At 37.5% G+C, this 24,747-nt stretch overlaps 1 protein-coding gene across 1 annotated transcript in view; it reads left to right on the forward strand.

Annotated features, from left to right (window-relative positions):
- The window catches only part of nphp4 (nephronophthisis 4), a 735,573-nt gene that overhangs the window by 705,586 nt on the left and 5,240 nt on the right, over positions 1–24,747 (forward strand). The window contains exons 24-28 of the mRNA XM_051931213.1: positions 581–666; positions 14,584–14,669; positions 17,969–18,140; positions 20,923–21,102; positions 22,256–22,399. Coding sequence (XP_051787173.1) covers positions 581–666; positions 14,584–14,669; positions 17,969–18,140; positions 20,923–21,102; positions 22,256–22,399 — 668 coding nt within the window. The remainder of the gene's footprint in view (positions 1–580; positions 667–14,583; positions 14,670–17,968; positions 18,141–20,922; positions 21,103–22,255; positions 22,400–24,747) is intronic.

Raw genomic sequence — 24,747 nt, forward strand, 5'->3', positions numbered from 1 at the left:
AAGGAAAATGGGGACATAACTATACCTTTTGCTACAGATCCCTGTTATAAAGATTCCTCTGAATCTTTTTCTACTTAAAATCTCATTATTAGATTTTTCAACTCCAGAGCAATTCAATAACATTTGAATTGTATTGTATTATAGCATATCCTATTACAAATTAGAAGATCATCATGCATTTGACCAACTAAGAAAAATTAGTCTGTGAGCTAATGTGTAATAAAGGCAACTTCTGTAGCTTGGTTATTAAGGAATGGTGGACCACTCATATAATCCTGAAGAGAACAAAAGTATAAGTCTGTTTATTTTTCAAGGAAATCATCATGTTAAGATGAACAAGCTCACTTTCCACAGTAACAATTGACAGCATAGGCTGTGGGAGATGCAATTCATGCCCATTTCCACTGCCCACGTATCTGGTACCCAGTGAGATAGCTAGGTTGTGTGTTAGCATCGGTGCAGTGGTTTGCCCAAATTACTGGATTCTGTTACATTAAAATTGTACTGCTTTATTATATATTGAGTAATATGCATTGTAGAATCAATTTATATTTAGGTTATTTGTTTCATTTTTCCCTAGGTGCTCCAGCTGGGATGTCTGTTGGAGAACCGCAGGTGCATGTGAGGTGCAGTGACCCGAATGTCATTTGCAAAACCCATGCAATGGTATGTGCACCACTGGCCTCAAAGACGGTCACAAGAGTAAGATTGAGTGTTATGTAAGAAGATCAAAGTGAGACCATTTAACAGAAAGAAGCTTACCCAGATTTTTTTTCAGTTTAGTTTGTGCTGATACTCCTGCTGCTTAAACTCTGCCCTAGTTCCAGTTTAAACAACCCCACAGCTGTTTTAACAGCATTTTTTCCTGAACAGGGTTTTTTTTCTTCAATCTGTAAGTAAAGCAACTGTGTGAACGTGTAATATAATGTACAATATGGCAAGGCATTGCTAGACCCAGCATGTATTACACATATGTAAACAGTTTTTAATTTACTTGATGAATGGTTTGGTAATACACGCCTTGCAAGGATACTTTGCCTAATTGAGAATTATATGCATCTCCTGGCATGGATCCTGGAAGATTCTTGAAGGGATCTCCACTGAAAGCATAAAGAAATATGTGTGCTACACAGGCAATAAATTTATAGGGCATGAACGTCAGGGGCACAGGTGGCAGCCATTTGTGGCTATGATGGGGTAAATAAAATGACTACCTGGGGAACAAGGTTATTATAGTTTTACCTTTTTATATTAGTTTTTATTTCTGTATTATTTCTGATCTTTCTCGGAAAATCGGTTCAGTTTTAGTTTTCTTTCATTGTGTATTTTTAGTTTGAATTTAGTTTTTATTTCACCAAGACATTTCTATTTTTATATATATATATATATATATATATATATATATATATATATATATATATATATATATATATATATAGTGTCAGTATTTTATAGAACTGTACACACAACAGGTTTGAATATGAGTTTAATGTTAGTGGAAGCTCACTATACTCATGGTTTACTGTCTGGTTTTGTTTTTCTCTGATAAAAACAAGCATAATCAAAACCAAATGCATGAACAGTTTTATCATTTTTTAAATATTTTCTTTGTCATTTGTATTGAACAAATGTGCCCTGACTGTTGGCATGTTTACTCCTTTCCTTTTATTCCTCAGAATGGGCCCATTTGTGATGAAATTTAGGCGAATTTTAAGGTTTGAAGTTTTTTACTCTAAATGTCTAGATGTAATTGCCTGAAGAAGGGGCCTGAGTTGCCTTGAAAGCTTGCATATTGTAATCTTTTTAGTTAGCCAATAAAAGGTGTCATTTTGCTTGGCTTTTCTCTACTAGTATTTTTGGTAAATTATTATTTTATTTCAGTTAGTCCTTTCAGATTCTTTAATAGTTTAGTTTAGTTTTAGTTTTTCATTTTGGTTTTGTTAATTACAGGTAAAATTCACAATGTACTGCCAGGGGACTAAAAAATATTTCGTTGTAATGAGATTTTGTATTTGTTGCTATAGTGCTTTCTTTAACTTGCGTCCAGGCGTTTGCAATCATTTCAATAGCTTCTTTCGCGTTAATTTTAATCTTCTCCTGTCTACAAGTTATGCTGACGAGACTTTTTCTCAGCATTTACACTTTCAGGGTGTGAATGATGCCCAAACCCAATGGCTGAAGCACTGCTGTGCAATTGGGTGGGAGGAATTCAACGTGAACATTATCTAAATGTTGAAGCATGTTGTGGGCAGCACAGTTATCAATCAGAAGCCGAATCATCCTTTTCTTCTTCTTCATATTGTGAGGTTTCTGAATTCTTTTGGGATCCCCCCACCCAACGGGACCATCATGCTGAAGTGCATCCCGAAGCGCGATTGCCACATCTGTGGAAGATTGTTTGTCCGTTGCCAGGGCAGGGCAACATTAGACTCATAGCGCTTCAGTGAAGCACCACAGAAGCGAATCCTAAAAGATCGAACGCTATAAGTCCCTGTCTTGCACATCAAAACACAAGGCTGAGTCTCAGTATGTTAACAAAACCAGCTTTATTCAGTAAGAAACAGGAACAGCACGGTTATGTATTGTAGCGGGATCTGCCACTCTCCTATAAACAGACACAACAGTCAAGCAGGGTCGTGACCAGGTTAGTTAGTCTTCCACAGACGCGGTGATCGCACTTCGGGACACTCTTTGGCGTGTTGTCCCGTTGACGGAGGTCCCAAGAGAGTTTATAAACCTCACATTTTCTTGAATGAGTGCTGCATTAATAGGAATGTTTCTTGAACAAGCATCACTGAACCACATAAAAACTGCTTCTTCAAAAACGGCGTCTTCAAATGCAGTAGTTCACATACATTTGCAACCCGAGATTTTTCTTCCTTTTTTGCTCGGTCTTTCAAGAAAGTTGACAAGTGTCAATGGCAACGTCTTTTTCCTTTTGCGGCAATCGAGAGCTGCAAAAATGTAAAGTTTTTTTTTCTAATATGAACTGTTATCGTTTTTTCGTGTCTGCCGTTTCTGTAGGAGGGTGACAATGAGTTAAATTCCAATGGATGTTTTTCAAGTGTTGATGAGCAATAAGCAAAAAGGTATCACTGAAAATCACCAAAAACAAAAACAGCAAAAAAAACAGTACAAGGAAAGTCCAAAGAATGAAAATTTTTTTTACAATGTTTCTGTTTGGGGATCGTTGTGCACAACTGAGCTGCGACCACAGAACTAACTGCTCTGTTGATGATTCATTCAAGCATTTCAAGGTCTTTTGGGCACTTCGTTGTAATGAAAGTATCTGCTGAATGTACTTCGTAGTAACGAGATTTCTATAGACTTGTGTCATATGGGGAAACTTTCGGGACCATAAAAATACTTCATTGTAGTGATAATTTCGTTGTAATGGAATGTTACCTGTATTTTATTTCAGTTTACAAAAATATTTTTTTTAGTAATAGTTTCAGTTTTGATTTTAGTTTTCATTAACTATAACAACATTGCAGGGTAGCATCACTAGATTTGCATCCAGCAAGAATGCAGTCATTAAAATAAAAATCCAGTTATTATATAATAGATATACATGTTTGTCTTTATAATTATATTAGCTGAGATGTCCATTCTTCAAATGAACTGTAAGCTTTTGTAAGTAATATTTTACATCTGAGTTACAAATCATTTTTGAAGAAATCTTGAAGTGTCATATCATTCTGACATTTTGCTGTTAACCTTAACCTGAATACACCTATTTATCTTTTAGATATTCAAAGCAATTCACACATAGTTGAATCATGGAACGTATTGCTAAAGAATCATAAAGCCTAGCTTTGTTGTACAGGATTCGTAACATTTGGAGTGCAAATATTTTTTATCTGCTGTTCCTCATCTTTGAAAATGCAATGAAAACATATACTCTCAACCATCAAGCAAGTGTCTTCTATTTTCAAAGCTGACTTTCAATCCAGTTACTACAGTAGTAACTGTATAATAGGATACTGAAAGGAAATTGGTGGAATTTGAACTGGTATATGTAATATGATGATATTAAGGGAATTCTGGGGGTGAATACCCAAAAGCATCCCATTAAAACTATCAATAAACTGTTAGTTTTACCCATAATTAATTCCAATTTAAATACTACTGAAATGCCCTTCGTGATGTTAATGTAATAATACATTTGATTTATATAGCATCTACCTCATGTTTAAATAGCTTTGCAGATATTCAGTAAGACTCAGTAGAATTAGAAGCATACAAAAAGGTCAGTAAATAACACTGGGTAGAAACTAGCATCCAAGCCTTAAACACCACATAAAAGGTAAATAAATGAAACTCTGAATACTGATTGTGCAAGAAAGTAATATTCAAGAATAGAATCCATTGTTAGTGGAAGGCTGGTAACAAATAAAATAGTTTGACATAGTGAGTTCCATCATAGGATTTCATCATAAGGATATGAACAGAAGAGATTTGAACTGAGAGGATACGAATGTCAATGTAAGTGAAATGCCCTTTTGAAAAGTAAAAAAATGAAAGGAATAAGCAGATATAATGATTTTACAGAGGTCATTTCAAAGACTGGGTCCAACAGATGAAGGCTTAGTCACCCATTGAGCACAGGTTATTTTGGAGCACAAGATTGACAGCATCTGCAGACTAGAGTGGGTGAATCGGAGAGCAAGAGGTTATTGCAGTAATCTGAATGAAGGTCAGTTAAAGCTCTCTATGTCAGCAGAAGGATTTTGTATTTCATCTTAGAAGACCCTGGTAGTCAGTAAACATTGAGCAGAAAAGGAGTTGTGCAAAAGCTGCTGCAAGTCTGAGTATGGACTCTGGTAGCAGAGTCCATAGATAACACATCTGAAGTGGCACTTGCCAGTAGGAAGTTACATAAGTAAGTACAGTTTGTGGTTATAGCATAAACGAGCTCCTCAGAATCAGAAAAGATATGAACTAATTACAGGGGTAGGCAAAGTCGTTCCTAGAGGGTTGAAGTAGCTACAGGTTTTTGTTCCAACCCAGTTGCTTAATAAGAAGCACTTATTAGTCAAGTAACACTTCTGCTTCATTTTAGTTGTCTCACACATTAAGATTTTGAACCCTTATTGCTTATTTCAGTCTTAAACAACTGTATTGTTGGTTGTTAACTGCTCCTTTATTAGCAATACGATGCAAATGACAAAAGAAACCAGGATTTCTCTATTTAGCTTGTTTTTGTATACACCTGTGTGTAATAAAAAAGGAAAAAAAATCTAGAATATGAGAATGACCTGAAATGGCAGAGTTAAAGTACTGACAAGCCATGAAATTAAGTTATTGGCAAGGATTGCTTTCTACTTAAGCAGCTGGGTTGGAACAAAAACCTGCAGTCACTGCGGTCCTCCAGGACTGACTTTTCCCACCCCTGGCTTGTAGATAAAATATGTTACAGAGCCGGAAATAAAAAATATTCTTTGTCTAATTTATGTTGTACCAGTAAACCCCCAATTCCCTAAAGAATCGCAAATCCAAGAATGGCAATTACTTTCTGTTCCCTCCAATGTTTGTAGGGATGTAAGATCATGGAGGGTGGGAGCGTCCTGGGAAAGTTTTCATTTAGTGAAAGAAATATATTTGTACTAAAGCTGTTTCTTTTTGGAGTCATGACTCGTTTGGTTCTGGTGTTTCAGAAGCGTGTTGAAGGCGCCTTAGTTTATTGTTTTTATCCATGCAGTCTCGTTTTTGTTTTTCTATGGGTGTGTTGTTAGCTAGAAGTCGTTTGCTGTTAGGAATCATAATTGAACCGCTGACTGCTGGCACTGTCAGTAGTCACCACTACCTCAAGTTTAAATACATACACATATATAGATAGACGCCGCATTCACTGTGTTTCCCAGTAGACACGATACGTCAGCCTTATTGCGAGTGGCAAAAGTGCCATTTAAACTAATACAGGTAGACGTGGAAACCGGGTTTTCTAATGAAAAAACAATAACGTTTAAAACAGTAACGTTTACATACAACAGATTTTGGCGAATCATTTAAATGCTGTTATTTATATCCATTTATACACTAATAATGGCAATTATTAAATAATAATAATTATAATTATTATTATTATTAACCATTCCTCCCATATAAGTAACATTTCGGGGACTGCCTTCTTCTATCTTCGAAACATTTCCAGACTTTGTCCTGTTCTTACGCAACACAGTACTGAAGTTTTGTTTAATGCCCGAGTCACCTCATGTATAGATTAATGTAATGGTATTCTATCTGGCATCCCACAAAAAACTTATCAATCGCTTAGAACTTCTTCAAAATTCTGCTGCCAGGATAATAACCTGCTGTTGTAAATCCACTGAACATATTCCACCTATTCTCTCTCAACTTCACTGGCTCCCAGTTAACTACAGAATACAATACTAAATAACGCTCTTAACATTTGAAGCTCTCCACAACCTCACTGATCTCCTCCAGACTTACACTCCTCTCGCTCACTCAGATCCTGTAATTTGAGAATATTCAGTCTGGTAATATGGTGCAGCCTTAGTTTGTGGAAGACAGAGACAACTAAAGACATGAGCATAAAATGATGGTTGTCAATTTCAAACTGTGTTTCCTCAATGTGCTCCTTGAGAAAAAACATCATCAAGTTTGAGACATATTAACAGCTAACAACAATCTACATAGTGACTAAATATGTTTAGCCAAAACATTGTTTGGAGGCTCACTTGAGCACATAAATGCATAGCTTTGCTAGCTTAGCCTGGCTTAGCTAAAGTAAACATTATAAAACAGGATTTTCTAACAGCCAAATATAACCAAAACAATTGTTCAGCCTTACATATGAAATGTAATCCTCCGGGATCTGGTTTGGAGCGTACAGCGGTTTGTACAATCCCAAGCAGCACATTATTCATTACTTCACTCCACAGCAGTGCCACTCACAATATGACGACGAAGTTGACGTACGATTCTGCTAGTCATGAGGCGTCTAGTTATTCTATGTTAATGTTTAAATATGTCACCATGGCAACTTGTTGGCGTACACGCTTTACATCAAGTTTAGTTTACAGGTTGTGTTGTTTGGGCGCCACTTACTGACTTTGGGAAGCCACTGGATTTGACTGTTGGGCGCTGTGCGTGTACGCTTTTGGCACGGGTTGCGTCTGGCATCCGTGCATATATACAACCTTTGTAAACATTACTAAACAAAGGTTTTATATGCAGTGGTGTGCGCGTTCGGGCGGCAGTTGTATTGTGACCTGAAGTTTAGTTTACAGGTTGTGTTGTGTTGTTTGGGCGCTACCTACTGAGTCTGGGAAGCCGCTGTGTTTGACTCTGGGGCGCTGAGTCGCAGTGCGCGTGCACTTCGATGCGTCCTGCGTCCGTGCATATATACAACCGTCGTTTAGTAATATAGATAACCATCAGATAAATAAAAAAGTGTACCTTATAAATTTTAAAATGGAGGGTAATGGGGCTTGGATCCAAATGTGAAAACAAAAGCCTTAAAACTTGCCGAATGAGTCATTACTTCAAGCCAATAGTGTTATTGAGGATTGACCTGAATCTTGTTCACTATATCTGTGTCATTTTAGGAAGAGAATGAAAAGGCAAAAAACAGATACTTTAGTGAGATTCAGCCATTTTAACAGCAGACTGGCAGTGCACTTTACCTCATTGATCGTCTACTGCTGCGGCAACCTTTCAGCCCCAGGGACATAGTTTACCATTTCTATTTTATCTTGCCATTTTTGTAACTGATGTTATTAAATATTGCTGCCCAGGGGTGAATTGCTCTCTCTGTTCTGTTGACAGCTAGACAATAATCACTGAAAAAGTCACATTTACAATTCCTCAGTCTTTCACTCTGTGAGATGAAGAACATCATAGACCGAACTGAAAAACATATTGGTGCCTCAGTTATTTCCGTCATGAATTTGAGAAATACAACTTGAGTTAATGTCTACCAAGAAGAAACAGTGAAAGTTACTATTTACTTTTACTCATTCAACAACTTTGTCTTCGGCAAAAGAGACTCACTGTGTGCTATAAAATTAAATAATTGGTTTGTGGTGCATCAATCCATTTTATTGTGGTTTAGGCCTGTAACGATCTGCATTTTTTCATTTTCCAAGTATATTTTTTTTTTGTGGCATTTTTAAAACACTCCAGAGATAGTGTTTAATATTGACTGTTGATTGGCATTGTGAACTTGATATCCACAAGCTCATGTCTTTGACTTTTCAAAAATCTAAGGCTTTGATTATAAAAAAAAATGTAGTAAAGAAAGTTCAGTTATTTATTGTCATGTATACAAAGTACAGTGGAACTCTTAAGGCTGTTTTATATTTCACGCTCAAAACATGTAACTGCACACATCATGGGTGCCATGCATTCCCAACATTCATTCGACGTGTCCTCTGGGCACATCCTCAGAAATTAATGTGACGCGTGCGCAAGTTGCAGTACCAGCAAAAAGTTGGGTGGCACAGTGTAATCAAGTTGGAACGTGACGTCAGAGTCTCTGTTTACTATCTCCATGTGACAGAAAGCCGCTTTGTAGATCCCACAGGATCAATTTGCTTGGTTCGATGTTTGATGAATTGTTCAATGTTGAGATGCAAAATGCCGACATACAAATGCATTCATAATGCTTTAGTGACATGATACATTTTAAAGGTCTCACATACCATCTTCTGTTTTTTTTGTTTTTTTTTTGCATTTTCACAACAGCATCAGAATGTATGTCAGCGTATTTGGGCCACAGAGAGAAAAAAGTTAGGGACACAGTGAAAAGATCTATTTTGTAATTAAAGTGGAAATTTCAGCTTAAATCTCGAAATGTCCACGTTAATCTCATAGTTTATTTTATCATTGAAATAGACTGTCATAAACGTCATCATAAAACCGCCCCAGTTGTTAATCCCCACGTACTTCTGGGGCTTCCTCCTGCATTGACAGCAGCAGCAAGCAGCAATCGCCACACAGAACACATTAAATTATGATATTCCAGCTCTCTGTCCATGTAGAATCCTTACATTTATACTTGATATCACTTTCATGATGAAATGTGTTAAATAAAGCATGTATGTTACATTTTACAGATAAATCATTAACTTCATTTAAATAATGAATACTGTTAATAATTATCCACAATGGCGGAGCGGTAGCGCTGCTGCCTTGTAGTAGGGAGTCACGTCCCTGGTGTTCCCTGCCTGGAGTTTGCATGTTTTCCTGTTGGGTTTCCACAGTGTGCTTCGGTTTCCATCCAAAGACATGCAGGTTTGGGGATTTGATGATGCTAAAATGACACTAGTGTATATGTGTGTTTGTATTCACCTTGCAATGAGCTGATGCCACATCCAGGGATTGTTGTGAATGGGTGCATCCCTGGATTGAAGGATGTAATCATTAAACATCCATCCTTTTCAGAGTTATTGTGGCAAGGTGTCCCCAGAATTTAATGGATGTTTCAGGCCATTCACAACACAGGGAAGCCAAACTTTTTCTCTCCATGATGATATGTCACACTGTCACCTGGTGGAATCTTCCAGATTTACATAAAGCAGTGCTTCCCAACCCGTTTGCCGCGGTACCTTGGTATGCCATGAGCACGGACTAAGGGTGCCGTTGCCAGGTGTCAGAACATAAAAAAATTTGATTTGAACTGATAATAATAATACCACTTACAACTCAAGACTAAAGTCATGCTACCTGTGTGCTTTAATACAGTCCAGCATGCATCCTATTTCAACTGCAGTCTGACGAATTAATAAATATTAGCTCTAATTTACTTACTTGCCACAGGGTAAGTGACGTTGCTTCCTGTTGTCTGTCTGGTTTTTTTTGCGCCGAAAATGGCCAACTGTAGTGAAAGTCGTAAACATAAAAACAACAGCAGTATCAATGACCTCAATGAAAATGATAATGCGGGGAGCAGTAAAGTTGCAAAAACGAAAACACAATACTATCAGGACAGTTACTTGAATTATGGGTTTACATTTGTTGACAAAAAAGGTATTCAGCACCCACGATGTTTGTTGTGTGGTGATATCCTTGCAAATGAAGCCATGGTTCCAAGCAAATTGCAACGTCACTTTCAAACCAAGCATCAGAATGCAAATAACAAGAACTCTGCATATTTTAGGCGTTTAATGGACAGCCAGCAGCAGCAAGCACAGCTGTTTATGAAAACTGTGTCGGTGTCAGACAAAGCCCAGTTGGCTAGTTTTGAAGTTGCAGAACTGGTTGCCATGGCAATGAAACCACACACCATAGTCGAATCTTTGATTATGCCAGCATGCAAGATAATGGTGAAAACGATGCTTGGTGACGATGCAGAAAAAGTGATATCCAAAATGCCATCGTCAAACAACACCGTTTCTAGGAGGATAGAAGCCATGTCATCTGACATCAACAACAACGTGTGTGTTTTACTTCAGATCTGTAAACGATTTGCTCTGCAGATCGATGAGTCTACAGATGTTAGTGGAAAATCCCAGTTGCTAGCCTTTGTAAGGTTTTTGAACGGCACAGAAATGTTGGAACAGTTTCTGTTTTGCAGGGAACTTATTGAAACGAAGGGAGAAGATGTATTTAAACATGTTTACACGTTTTTCAGTGAGAATGATTGGTTGTGGGAATGGTGTGTTGCTATTTGCACAGATGGTGCTCCTTCTATGACCGGCAAAATGCGTTGTTTCACGGCATTTGCTAAGCGTGAAAATCCGAACATAATCACCACCCATTGTTTCATACATAGAGAAGCACTTGTGAGCAAGACACTGGGGACTGAACTGCAGTCAGTTTTAGATCAAGTCGTTAAAATTGTTAACTTCATCAAAGTCCGTCCAGTCAAGTGCAGACTGTTTGAGAAACTGTGCAAAGACATGGGATCCGAACATTACACTCTGCTAATGCATACAGAAGTCAGATGGCTGTCAAGAGGTAAAGTTCTGTCACGGGTGTATGAACTGAGAGATGAACTCCGCCAGTTCTTTCTTAATGAACAAGCAAACAATGAGTTCATAACACTGTTGGCTGATCCAGCATGGTGCAGTAAACTTGCATATCTCGTTGACATTTTTGAAGTATTGAATGCATTGAATTCGGGCATGCAGGGCAATGATTCGAACATACTGTCTGTTACTGACAAGCTGCAAGCTTTCTGTCGTAAACTTCTGATGTGAACAAGTGAAATAGAAACAACCCATTTAATTTGCATGTTTCCTCGTGCAGTACAGGCTGATCCTGGCGGCGTCGTGTTGCATGATGTCATTGTTAAGCATTTGTCACAGTTGGGAGACAATTTGCAACATTACTTTCCAAGTTTAGACATCCCTGGCAATGAATGGATAAGGAACCCACTTGTCTAACTTGTTGGACTTGTCTAACTTATAGATGACAGAGAAAGAACAGCTACTTGACATTGCGAGTGACTGAACATTACAGCTGAAGTTTAAGGACATGAATTTAACAGAGTTTTGGATTATGGTTGAAAAGGAACGTCCTGTGTTAGGTGCTAAGGCTGTCGGCATACTTATTCCATTCTGCACCACTTATCTGTGTGAAAAGGCATTCTCGGCATTGACACTACTGAAGACAAAACACAGAGGATGTTTATTGTCAGTTGAAAATGACTTATGAGTGTGTTTGTCAACTGCAGTTCAAGCTCGTATTGACAAACTTTCAAATTCTCTTCGAAGCCAGCCTTCGCATTAATTATGACGTTATAGTCTGCTTTGTGCCTTGTGACTTATTGCACTTTTCATGTTTGTGTTGTCTTCAAGTTTTTCATTTCAGACTGGTTTACTGGCAATTTATTTTTGTTACCTTTGTAAATGCAAAAATGTGTAGTTGGTACGCCTTATAAAAATAGGAATCTCATTCTACTCAACTGATGAGTTAAGATTAAATTGTTAATTTGAGTAGTTTGAGTGAAGGGGTGCTGTTAGCTGAAAAGATTTCACTAAAGGTGCCATGGTTTGGGAGAGGTTGGGAAGCACCTTCATAAAGTATGTGTGCAAGTATGCTGTAAACAGTATAACGCTTGTGTAGCAGTAATCCACAGGCTCACGATTGCAGGAAGTATAAATATGACTTTATGTGCACGTTTGACCAGCATGCACCCTGCTACCATCCATCATGAATGTTTATACTTAAGCTATGTTAAAAATAACAACACAGAATGTAATAGGAGAAAAGTTGCCGCTGCCCAATTTAAAATCACCAAGAATGGCACTACAGAGTTGTACACTTTTCTTAAAGTAATTAGTACATAGTCTGCACCAGTTTCCGTGTGGTGACCAAAGAAGATGGCACATAGTGGAAGGAGCAAGTCATGGGCGAAGAGTGCAGTGTTGGATAGAACACACTGACAGACACAACAGACCTGACAATGTATAAAAACATGACAATAAGTAGTCAGTTGTCTTTGCTTGATGTTGATACACTTCTGAGTATGCATTGAGGCTATAGACAGAAGGACTGATCTAATGTGGAATTTGACTGTATATGAGTCACCATTTAGGAAAAATAAAATGGTTTCACAGAATACTCACTGCTGTGCTACAGCATCAGGCACTTCATACGTTTGTGCAGAATATTGTTTGTTACAAGCCATGGCAGTACATAAATGTTGATCAAACACAACTGTACAAACTAAAGGAGAAAAATATGTAGCCTAAAGCTACAATGAAAGTGCAGAATGGGGATGTATTTGCAGAGAATGTCAAAACCCCACTCACGACGGCCACTGCGTGCAGACAGCCAAATAGGAAACGTTGCTCTGCCACAAGAAAAGAGTGCCAAAAATCTGTGAATTTATTACTTCCACTTTACATTTGTTGTCACAAGCATGCCCCAGAAATGATGGAAGGTACATATTTTTAAATTAGATCCATTAGTGCTTCAAACTGGATGCATATGGTAAGTTTTTAGGCTTTTGTTTTTTTACACAGGACCTCAACCTGTGACTTCCATTAAAAAAAGTGCGCAATTTCAGGTGGCAAATGAAAAATTACTATGATTGTGAAAAAAATAACTTTGCCTTGAAAAATAACGTCATTTTAAACTGTGATTTAGTACAAATGTGAATGGGTTCTGTTTTGTTACAGTTTAATTGGAAAGAGTTATGTGTTACCCAGCATTTCATTTTTCTACATAAAAATGAAAACCAAACTCAAAATTACACGTAATATAGCCAAAGGGAAACATGAACATACACAAAATTTGGGAGCCTAAGGCAGAGACTTGAGGAGGTTGATCTGTGATCTGTGCTAAGATGAACTTAACTGTTGTCAAGACTGAAATTCTTGACCTTGACTGAGGTAAGACTTAAACACTGGAAAGCATTGCCAGAGTTACCCCGGATAGAATACTGGAATTGACAGAATTAAATAGTGTACTAAGGTCTAATAGAATTTAAATGCTACTATTCTTATAGTCTGACGCTACAAGTAAACATTTAGTTACTTAGAGAAGATCAGTCTCACAGTTCTATTGCACCCTGAGCCATGAAATGGTTAAATAATGTAAGCTTTTAATATGTTAGAGTAAAGAAATGCTCAAGAATGTTAGATAGAATTTTTTTTCAGATAGTCAGTGTCAAGACAGAGTTTTTAAATCTATTAATATTATCAAGTATTTCCACTCATGTAATTTGTACAAAACCACAATTTTAATGTCAAAATTCAACATCAAAACCAATGTTGTTAAAGAAAATTCCAGGTTCCAGCTAAGAGGTCTCAAAATAAAGTGAAGAAAGTTATAATCATTTACCCATGTTGGTAGCTATCAGCCTCATGCTCTTTAGGTTGTGCCTTCCACAAATCTTCTCAGAAAAGTCTTACTCCCATCCAAAGACCCGTTTTTTCTTTTTTACTCCTGCTAAATAGTTTAAACTTAACCATTCCTGGTGACATTTGTAGGTGGCTGGCATTTTTCAATACTGTAAAAACTAACCTACTTTTTATTTTTTTCAAGATAGAGGATTCCAATTTTACATACTCTGTTTTGTACTGTCCATCAGATGTCCCCAGTTTTCTTTCAATTTTTACATACCTTCTTTGTTCCATGTTGTGTATTTAGCTTACCCAAGCTTTTTCCTGCAGCAGTGAGGGTAACAGCATAATCTATTGAATTACTGTGTGTAATTTTCCAATAAAATTAGATTTTGAAGGTCTCAGCATGGTGAGAGTATGTATGAGTCTGAGTATGTTGAGAGCTTAAGGCATGTGTGACTTATGTCTGTGATCTTTGAAATAGTCAATGACTGTAATCTAAAAACACTGGTAAACTGACTCATAAACATTTAAAACAAAAGGAATCAGAAGGTCCTAAGTCCCTCCAGAATTACGAAGTGAATCTCCAAAATTAGAGTACTTTAGAACTTAGTGTAATTATCTTGATGGGAAGGAGTGAGACTGAATTGAAGTTTGACTTAATTTAAGTCCTTCTATACAGCAATATACAGTAATCACAAATTCTTTGCAATTAAAATGTAACACAAATTAGCATATAATGAAAATGCTATATATATATTTTTACAGTTTCATTTTAACCATTTGGGTGTTTTTAAACTCATTTTACTTTGGTTTGTTGTTTTAGCCCCCTGGAGAGCCACAGGATGTATTCTTGAAAGTTGCTGCTGGTCCCAGTCCTCAGATTAAGAAATTCTTCATCATAATATACACGTAAGTGCACATCCATGAGAAAGAAAGGACCAAAACCATACTAACACTTCATTTAATCAATCAACCAATTTTATATAGCTCACATTACTAAGTAGGTACTTGGAAAATGGATTTGACATTAAACGAGAAACACTGCATGCAGCTGGTAACACATCCATTTACATCAACTTTTAGTTAATGCATTACAGTGCATCCGGAAAGTATTCACAGCGCATCACTTTTTCCACATTTTGTTATGTTACAGCCTTATTCCAAAATGGATTAAATTCATTTTTTTCCTCAGAATTCTATCGGATGTTCAATTGGATTCAAGTCTGGGCTCTGGCTGGCCCACTCAAGGACATTCACAGAGTTGTCCTGAAGCCACTCCTTTGATATCTTGGCTGTGTGCTTAGGGTCGTTGTCCAGCTGAAAGATGAACCGTCGCCCCAGTCTGAGGTCAAGAGCGCTCTGGAGCAGGATTTCATCCAGGATGTCTCTGTACATTGCTGCAGTCATCTTTCCCTTTATCCTGACTAGTCTCCCAGTTCCTGCCGCTGAAAAACATCCCCACAGCATGATGCTGTCACCACCATGCTTCACTGTAGGGATGGTATTGGCCTGGTGATGAGCGGTGCCTGGTTTCCTCCAAACATGACGCCTGGCATTCACACCAAAGAGTTCAATCTTTGTCTCATCAGACCAGAGAATTTTCTTTCTCATGGTCTGAGAGTCCTTCAGGTGCCTTTTGGCAAACTCCAGGCAGGCTGCCATGTGCCTTTTACTAAGGAGAGGCTTCCGTCTGGCCACTCTACCATACAGGGCTGATTGGTGGATTGCTGCAGAGATGGTTGTCCTTCTGGAAGGTTCTCTTCTCTGTGCCTCTCTCCACAGAGGACCTCTGGAGCTCTGACAGAGTGACCATCGGGTTCTTGGTCACCTCCCTGACTAAGGCCCTTCTCCCCCAATAACTCAGTTTAGATGGTCGGCCAGCTCTAGGAAGAGTCCTGGTGGTTTCAAACTTCTTCCACTTACGAATGATGGAGGCCACTGTGCTCATTGGGACCTTCAAAGCAGCAGAAATTTTTCTGTAACCTTCCCCAGATATGTGCCTCGAGACAATCCTGTCTCGGAGGTCTACAGACAATTCTTTTGACTTCATGCTTGGTTTGTGCTCTGACATGAACTGTCAACAACAACAACAACAACATTTATTTATATAGCACATTTTCATACAAAAAGTAGCTCAAAGTGCTTTACATAATGAAGAAAAGAAGAATAAAAGACAAATAAGAAATTAAAATAAGACAACCTTAGTTAACATAAAAAGGAGTAAGGTCCGATGGCCAGGGTGGACAGAAAAAACAAAAAAAAACTCCAGAAGGCTGGAGAAAAAAATAAAATCTGTAGGGGTTCCAGGCCACGAGACCGCCCAGTCCCCTTTGGTCAACTGTGGGACCTTATATAGACAGGTGTGTGCCTTTCCAAATCATGTCCAGTCAACTGAATTTACCACAGGTGGACTCCAATTAAGCTGCAGAAATATCTCAAGGATGATCAGGGGAAACAGGATGCATCTGAGCTCAATTTTGAGCTTCATGGCAAAGGCTGTGAATACTTATGTACATGTGCTTTCTCAATTTTTTTATTTTTAATAAATTTGCAAAAACCTCAAGTAAACTTTTTTCACGTTGTCATTATGGGGTGTTGTGTGTAGAATTCTGAGGAAAAAAATTAATTTAATCCATTTTGGAATAAGGCTGTAACATAACAAAATGTGGAAAAAGTGATGCACTGTATGTAGCTGATCAGGCAGTTCAAGCCCGTTGATGGTGTCAGATACAGGCTAACTCTCAGAGAACTGGTTTCTCGTGCAAAAAATGCCAATAGGCTAATCCTGCAGAAAAAAATTGCAAAGGTCTGTATGGACTTTAGGATTGCCAAAATATTTTGGCATGGGTACAGAATTCGGGCCATTGCTGGGCAGTGATCCATAACGTGTTAAGAAAAGGGGTTCAAATGGTACAGTGATTACAATATTTTTCTTCAACAGACTTATGAGGTAAAGGACGTGTTGGAGGCCTGGAGCTTCCTTTTCTGGTTTCTTTTTCAGTAATTAATTGTTTGTTTTCTTTATTTAGTATGATGCAATGATAAAACCTGAAAGCAATTTCCTGAAATTCAGATCAGAAGAATGAGAAGATTCTTCCAAAATCAAAAATCATCAAAATATCACACTACAAATAAAGGCAGTCTTAACACTTTTTAGTACATTTTTTTTGTAGTACAGTAAAACAGATAACAGAACAAATAGTCGTATTTATTTGCAAATATATATATTATATATATATACATACACACACACACACACACACACAACAGGGCAGATGCCCTTCACCCAGTCCTATGACTTACACAGCATTTCGCCCTCTCTGCTCCCACACAGCGCATCACAAGCTGCCTACACATCAGTATGTATTAACAAAACATAATACAGAATTTAAAAAGAAAATTATAATACAGAAGAACATTAACATTAATACTGAATAGCATTACCATTGGTGGTTTCCATTTTCGACACGTTTTTCAATTTTGTCGGCATCGTACTTTATATCGTTCACGGTTGTTCTTCCTACTCCATAAATTGAAGCAATATTTGATGCACTTTTGCCATTTTATAAATGTTTGCAAATGTTTTGAAATTTTTTGTGACAATTCCAACACCACACACATATGTTTATCTGTCATAACAATGTATAGCAGTTTAATTATAACAAAAGAGAAAAGCTACAAAACGCTATTAAAGCTGAAGGTATGTAGCTGTGATTTAAAAATGCAGTAGGACACGTGGTGCTGGGGAAAAACAATGTGTGCTAGCAAAAGGGAGAGTACAAGCTATGCACATTGGAAGAAGTGTATCATGTGGCAGTAGTAATAGGTAGACACTGGCATGCGCAATGTTTTTTTTTTTTTTTTTTTATCCCCTGATGCTTAATGGAGACTGATGGATAATCAGGGGTTTACTGTATTTTAAAAACAGTTTGATTTTACCTCTAGAGAAATAATAATAATAATAGTAAACATGCTAATTTAATATCACTGTTATTTGTCCAAAAGAACTGAATCAACATGAGGGTTCTTATTCTGGCTTTACTGTGCTGTTACTATCCCTCATTTTATGTTAATTACTTTGTATAATGCTGTATTTTCAATAATACATCATCAGACTGCTATTGATAACATATTTCTGTATAGAGTATATATGTTATGTTCATCTGCACTAAAACAGTATTACTTATCTTTCTTTCTTGGTGGTAAAGAGATCCATGGATGGCGGTCCCTTTTCAGATCTGGCAGTTGTATGTACACTTTTTGCAGCGTATGGATGTCAGCTGTGTTACAGGACAGACAAGCCGACTCTCTCTGGTACTCAGAGGTACTCAGGCTGTGAGGAAAGTCAGGTGCTATACATCTCATCCTCAGGAGCTCCAGGTATACACTTTTGTCATCTCTCTCTAGTCTAATTACGTTTGCCTTTAGTATGCCATATGAAGTTGGGCTAGGTTTGCTAAATCATATATGTCCAATTTAATTCAGAAAAAAATGGATTTCTATAAATATTTACTAAGCCAAAATAATATGATGTAAAATATTATCTAGCGTATCATAAATTTAAAAAATGACAATCGCATAGATGTTCATGTGACACACATACCATTGGGCAGAACTATTACTTTACATGTAAGCATTTACAGGTCATACAGTAACTGGAAAGTATAGTATGGTAGTAGTGCTGTGATGCGTTTCTTATTATCATACTTAATGAACCATTTTTGCCTTGCATTAAAACTCTGTGATCTTTTTGGCATTACCAATTAGTAAATAATGCTAACTTACTTTAGTTATTCATTTAAATGTACAGTGTTCAATGCAATGCAGCCACATCCATAGTTCTGCTGGACTCATCTTGGTGTCTTTGGGCAAATTTACTATTTGGGAGGTACTGAGAGGTGAAAACTAAACCTGTGAGTCTTCTGTAACACTAGAAACCCTGAAGCATACGAAACTACTTGTAATGCTGTTTCACCTTAAATTCCCTCACACCTCCTCATCAGCGTCTTTTGTTTTGTAATTGTGTCGATCAGGACAAGCAGCAAGCTTGCCCAAGCTGCTATCCCATCACTCACCGACGCAGCTTTAGTTGTACACAAAGTTCTCCCAGGTCAAATCTGTTTATCTGGGTGTGAGGTGCCTTGAATTGTATACAGTAAATAATATATAGTTATGTGGAACATATACATTTCATGTGTGTCCTGTGTCTGCAACGATCTGTGTAAATGTAGGATGACAAGGAAATGCCAGGCAAGAAATATTGAACATATAACTGAAACAGAAATGTTTTTCATGTTCTACTAAAAATTGGCAAAATACTAACATGAAATGTATAATGTGTGAAAAGGTCCTAATATCGAATGAACACTTCCACAAAAGCAAGAAATAACAAAATAAGTGTGCTTTTTTCTAGAATTTAACCAAAGTGTACTTTGTATAGCTTCCTGTGTTTCATCGACATAGGTATACTAACAGTCTACTTGTGACTTTATGCTGTAGGAAGATAAATAACTAATTATAGGTAAACACCTTTCGATGTGGCTTTTATATAAGTAGCATATAAATGTTTTTTTATATCAAGACCTTCAAAAACATAATCACATACAGAACTTTGTACAATACCTTAGTGAGCTCTGTAGGCCCTGCTGTTTCATTGTGGCAGATTCACCGGCAGGATGATGCCCAACCTTTTGCTGCATCCAAACGTTGCCATCTTTCACCTTTATGCCTGGTGCAGCTGCGTTGTTCTTATGTGTAACTGGACATTTTTAAAAATACAAAGACTACCTAATGCATATGTAGGGGTCACTTAGATTTAGTAGTGAGTGCAACACTTTTCTGAATAACTTCCATCCTTTATTACTTTCATGTTAAATACTGTAGCAGGCTCGCAAAGACTGCAGTGTGTTTACTGTTTTAGTTTTGTGAAAACCAATAATACTTTACTGTTTAAAGTATAATATACACCTATTCTAGCAACAGAAAGTTACTATGTTAATTATTCTGTTGGAAATTTTATTTTTTAGAACATTTTGTGGGACTTGTGGCGTCTGTCATTATTCCAGGCCTGTACTCTGGCTGTTTGGCTGTTTGGCTTTTGCAGGTTCTCCTTTATCTGTGTGTGTAGTTCGGTTTTCCTCACACATCTTAAAGAAATTTGTGTCTGGTCATGAGTGAATATGATCGTGCCCTACAAAGGAGGTGTGCCCCATCCAGAGTTGAATAATGCCTTGCCCCCAATGATACTGGAATTGGATCTAGTGCACATCACCAAAAGATGGATTACATGGCTTCAATAATGGATGGACAATATTGTGACTGAGAAACTAGCATAAGCTTGCAAACTTTTTGCCACACATTTCTGCTTCATCTCCTTTAGTATCATTGATAATAATACAAGAGACTATGAGATGTGTCAATCACATTGACATAATTTATACATCTCCGCTGTTCTCAGAATTGCTAAAATAGGACAAAAATACTCAAACCTCAAATGGCTGTCCTTCCATGTTTATTTACTTCCTATAAACTTAATTGACTGGGGGGTTGGCATTGCCAGTATTCATTTCGCTACACATTGGAAATAATACTCTGCTCAGGTTTTTGCATAATGAATCATTCTGAATTGGCAATTGATTCAGACTCGCTTTGTCTCATAACAACATTAATGTGAAAAAATGACCATCCATCTGGCAGAGTGACATTCATGCCTTTCTGATTATTCAACTCGTTACATTAATTATACTGTGTGGAACTACTGAAAAAATGACTAAACACGCATAAAATTCATCTAAATTTGTTCTGATAACAAATGCATTCAAGAACAACAAAGATTGCAATGCCCTACCATCTCATCATTATTAGTTATTCTTCTCATGCTACATTTTTATCATAACTACATGACTTTTGCATACTACCTACTGTTATTAAGCAGCTATTTAGCTAGCAGTGATGAAGTGCTCTTCTCGTGGAGGTGCTGAAAAGAATAAGAAAATGTTTAGCCTGATGCTTCTTCTATGCATAACTTAAAGGAAGGAATTCACTTGTTACTGATTGCAGCTATAGTTCTTCCTGTTACCTACCAACATTTAAATGAAATAAAGAATAAGGCATCTGGCAACTCCATATCCCTTTGATTATTTTCATTTCTTTTACTTTATAGACTGATCCAGCAGAAACCTTTGTTCTTCCACCGGGTGCTGTGCAGGATCTGCATGTCAGAGTTTGCCCCCGCCGGGAAGGTAGCAAGTTCATCTACTTGAATGTGGTTGATGTGGATTATCATCATCTGGTTGCTTCCTGGCTGGTCTGTGTGTCATCAAGGCAGCCTCTTATTTCTAAGGTACCCCAATTAAATTTCTAAAAAAATGTATGCTTCATCATAAATGCATAATTATTTACATCATAATTCACAGCAGTGGGTCTTTAGTGATGTGCAAATTGTAGAGTGCCATATCTATAGATCAGAACAAGGTGAATGTCCTCTTCTAAACAGCTGTGCTCACTAGTACCTCTTCACCAATGAAGACATCTTTGTGTCACCTCTTTTCCTCACTGTATAGGCTAAGATAGATCATCAATTTTTCCTGCATGTATGGCACTTAATCCATACCTCTCCAGTTCCATTTTGTTGTAATTTGCTGAAGTTTTTTTTTGTATTTATTTTGCCTGATTTCCTCCTTGTATTCAGCTCACATGGCATATTAATAAACTTGTTACTTAGGATTTCAAAATTTCCTTGCACATCTGTCATTCCAATTTGCAGGAAGCACTTTTCACTGTTTTTTTCGTGCTTCATGAAGCCAGTATGGTGTGAGTCAGCAAATTATCATGATAAGAAGCCTGCTATAAGAAAAACTTAATAATATTTAAATGTAAAACTTCAAAAAAATATTTCTGAAATTACTAAAAATAAAGGTTAGAGAAATTTTTTGTATCACATAACCTGATGCAGCTGAAGAATAAATATATAGCATCCTCTATGGACAACAAAAATTAACTTTTATCAATCAACCTATGCTGTAGTTTTTTTGACATTCACTGAAGTAGAGCAGAATATGTAAATCAAAGTAGGCCTAATAAAGAATTTTACAATTAATACGGGCTGACCAGCCATGATTTATTGTTGAAATCTCCCATTCCAACACTTTAGACTAGAAATTTGAAATGGAACCTTTCTTGCTGCCATATGTCTAAAAATTGGAAACTGGTTTATCTTTTATATTAATCATAAACTCAACCAGCCTGACTGAACCTGGCTGTGAACTGGTCAGCAAGGTTAATCAGTATAGATATGTTATTGTATGAAATTTTTAAATATTATTGATTTTCAAAAAAGCATATATGTTTTGAGGTCTATTGTTTATTAAATGAATTAATATTTTTGGGATCAGCACAAAAAGTAAACCCTGAACTATTTTCAAGTACTGTGTACCTTCATTATAGTTCCCTGTGGCTCTTTATTGTTTTTGCTTGTTTATTCCTTTATTTGTCAGGCTTTTGAAATCTCTATCCCTGTGGGAGGTGGAAAGGGGAGCAACAAGAAAATTACCTACACAAATCCATATCCCACCAGGAGAGCTTACTTTTTACGCACAAACCGCTCTGATCTGCTGCAGTTTAAGGAGGATGCCTTTGAGGTGAGCAGCATGTTGCATCTGTTCAATCAGGTTTAACCCAGGGAGAAAACAGAGCTGTGGAATCCAAGTGTGGGCAGTTATAACAAATGCTGTTAGTATCGAAGTAGAAGCAGGGAGACTTTGCTCACAATAAAAGTGGCAACAGGGGAAAGAAGAAAATGATACTGACTCAGAATGAGACTACTAATGTTTTATGTGCCAGCTGTCTTATCTTAAAGACGTCACTAATTGTGGCCTATATACTGTACTGTTTTTATCTAAACAAATAGAGTGCCCCAAATGTGCCATGAGTAGTTTGAGTCAAGAAGTGGACACACAAATTAACATTCAATATGAAGAACATATTCCAATTAGTGGAGCATAATACCCAATGGCATTCACTGACATGCTGAGGAGTGTCCACCATTTTATCAGGGCAACTACATACATATGATTTCTTTCTGAATGGATTTATTAGGTTTAAAGAAGTACTGTATCTACTGTACATTAAGAACAGATCACATTAGTTCCAGCAGCTGCAACAAGATCTACATTGATGATGGTTCAAGTTCAGTTTTATTTTTTTATGTGATAAATTCAATTGAATTGTATTGTCTGTTGTTCACTCAGTAAAAGAAATGGGTGAAGTTGATGTGGAAATTGCCACCAATGACAAGTGTTCTTACTACCAATAATTAGTCACTGCACTACAGTATATGCAATATAATTAGTTAACCTATACCAAGCCTCAGGCAGCAGCTCAGTGCTAAATTTAGAGGCCCAGTTTAATCCAAAAAAGAATCTTCTGGATTTACCTTAAACCCACAATTCAAACTTTTAATTACTTACTATAGAACAGTTTTATTTTGGAGCCATGCAATGCTGATATTATATATACATTTTTGTTTATTCAATTCTTTCTTTCTTGCAATTATTTTATCATTTTTTAATCTGCAAGTATAGTGATGTCTCATCTGCAGTCTATAATTTGGCATTAAAATATTGTTATCCTAAGGCTTTCATTTATGTTTACAAATCTTTATATCTTACAGTATCTACCTAAAATGAATGTTTGAAGAATCAATGTAATTAATTCATAGGCAACTTTAGGAGAGGCTACTGGATTCATTTCATACACAGCAAAGCATTGTCAGCACGAGGAGAAGGCTGTGCAGTGTATTTATTTGTCACCATGATGGCCAGAAAAGTCTCTGTTCGAGAGATCACTGCGCTTGTAATATAAGAAATTGTTTGCAACACAGTGTGATGAAGCTTAGTCTGGTTCTTTGGGTTTACCTTGCCGATAAGGCGTAATAATCAGTAAACATCATACAAACAAAAATAAGACATTGTGATAAAGGCGCTGTATAGCGCCCGACCCGGCACAGACTCACTCAGAGGCACATGTAAAAACACACAAGACTTTTATTTTCTTCAGCTGGAGGGCATGTCTTCCCCATGAACCCCCCAGCCACAACACAGTCCCAAACCCACACAAGTCTCCACCTTAGCACCACCATTCCTCCCAGGCAACCTCTTCCTCCCGTTTCTGGCTCCTGAGTGGTGGATGCTGGCCCTTTTTATAGCCCACCCGGAAGTGCTCCAGGTGCTTGATCACCTATTGCTAATTGCACTTCCGGGCAGGGCTGTAGAGGTGTCCAGGTTGGCTCCGGGATCGGCCACCCCAGATCCCCACAGGGTTGTGGAGAACTCCATCTCCCATGGAATCCTGCGGGAAACTGAGGCACCATCGTCAACCAGGGAGGCTGCCACCAAGCATCCCGGGGGAAGTACTGAGGAGCCCATGGCTTCTCCCCCGAAACATAAGTAGAAGGGGCATCCTGGCCAAGGCATGGGACCAGGCTGTTCGCCGCAACATTTAAAGAAATCTTCTTTGATGGTCAATGTTTTATTAATTTAATCTCTTGCTTTTATCAAGAGTGTAGGTATACTTCAGTAGAACACATTTTAAGATTTCATGTGCCATCTTCAGTTTTTCCCTCAGCTTTTTAATTCAAGCCTACCTGTTTCTTTACAATACAACAATGTTTCTTAAACTATTTGGTTGTTACTCAATCTAGACCTTCTTAGTGTCTTCAGGACCCATTCCATGTTAAATGCCATAATGATCAACATAACATGGGGCGAATTCCCCTTTTAGAATCGGCACCGATCCTTAGAGCATGAAGTGGTCCCCTTTTGATGTATTGCTGCCATTCATCAACGTAACCAGCGAGACACTGTGACCCGTTCCTTTTAAAACAAGGTTCCTTTAAAACAAACAGTGACTCATGACGGCAGCAAAATAGTTAAACAGCAAGACGGTATTGCAGGTTTTGCTAAACACTAGAATTACCAGAGCCAATGAC

Source organism: Erpetoichthys calabaricus, chromosome 8 (genome assembly GCF_900747795.2).
Source record: "Erpetoichthys calabaricus chromosome 8, fErpCal1.3, whole genome shotgun sequence".
Classification (NCBI taxonomy): Eukaryota; Metazoa; Chordata; class Cladistia; order Polypteriformes; family Polypteridae; genus Erpetoichthys; species Erpetoichthys calabaricus.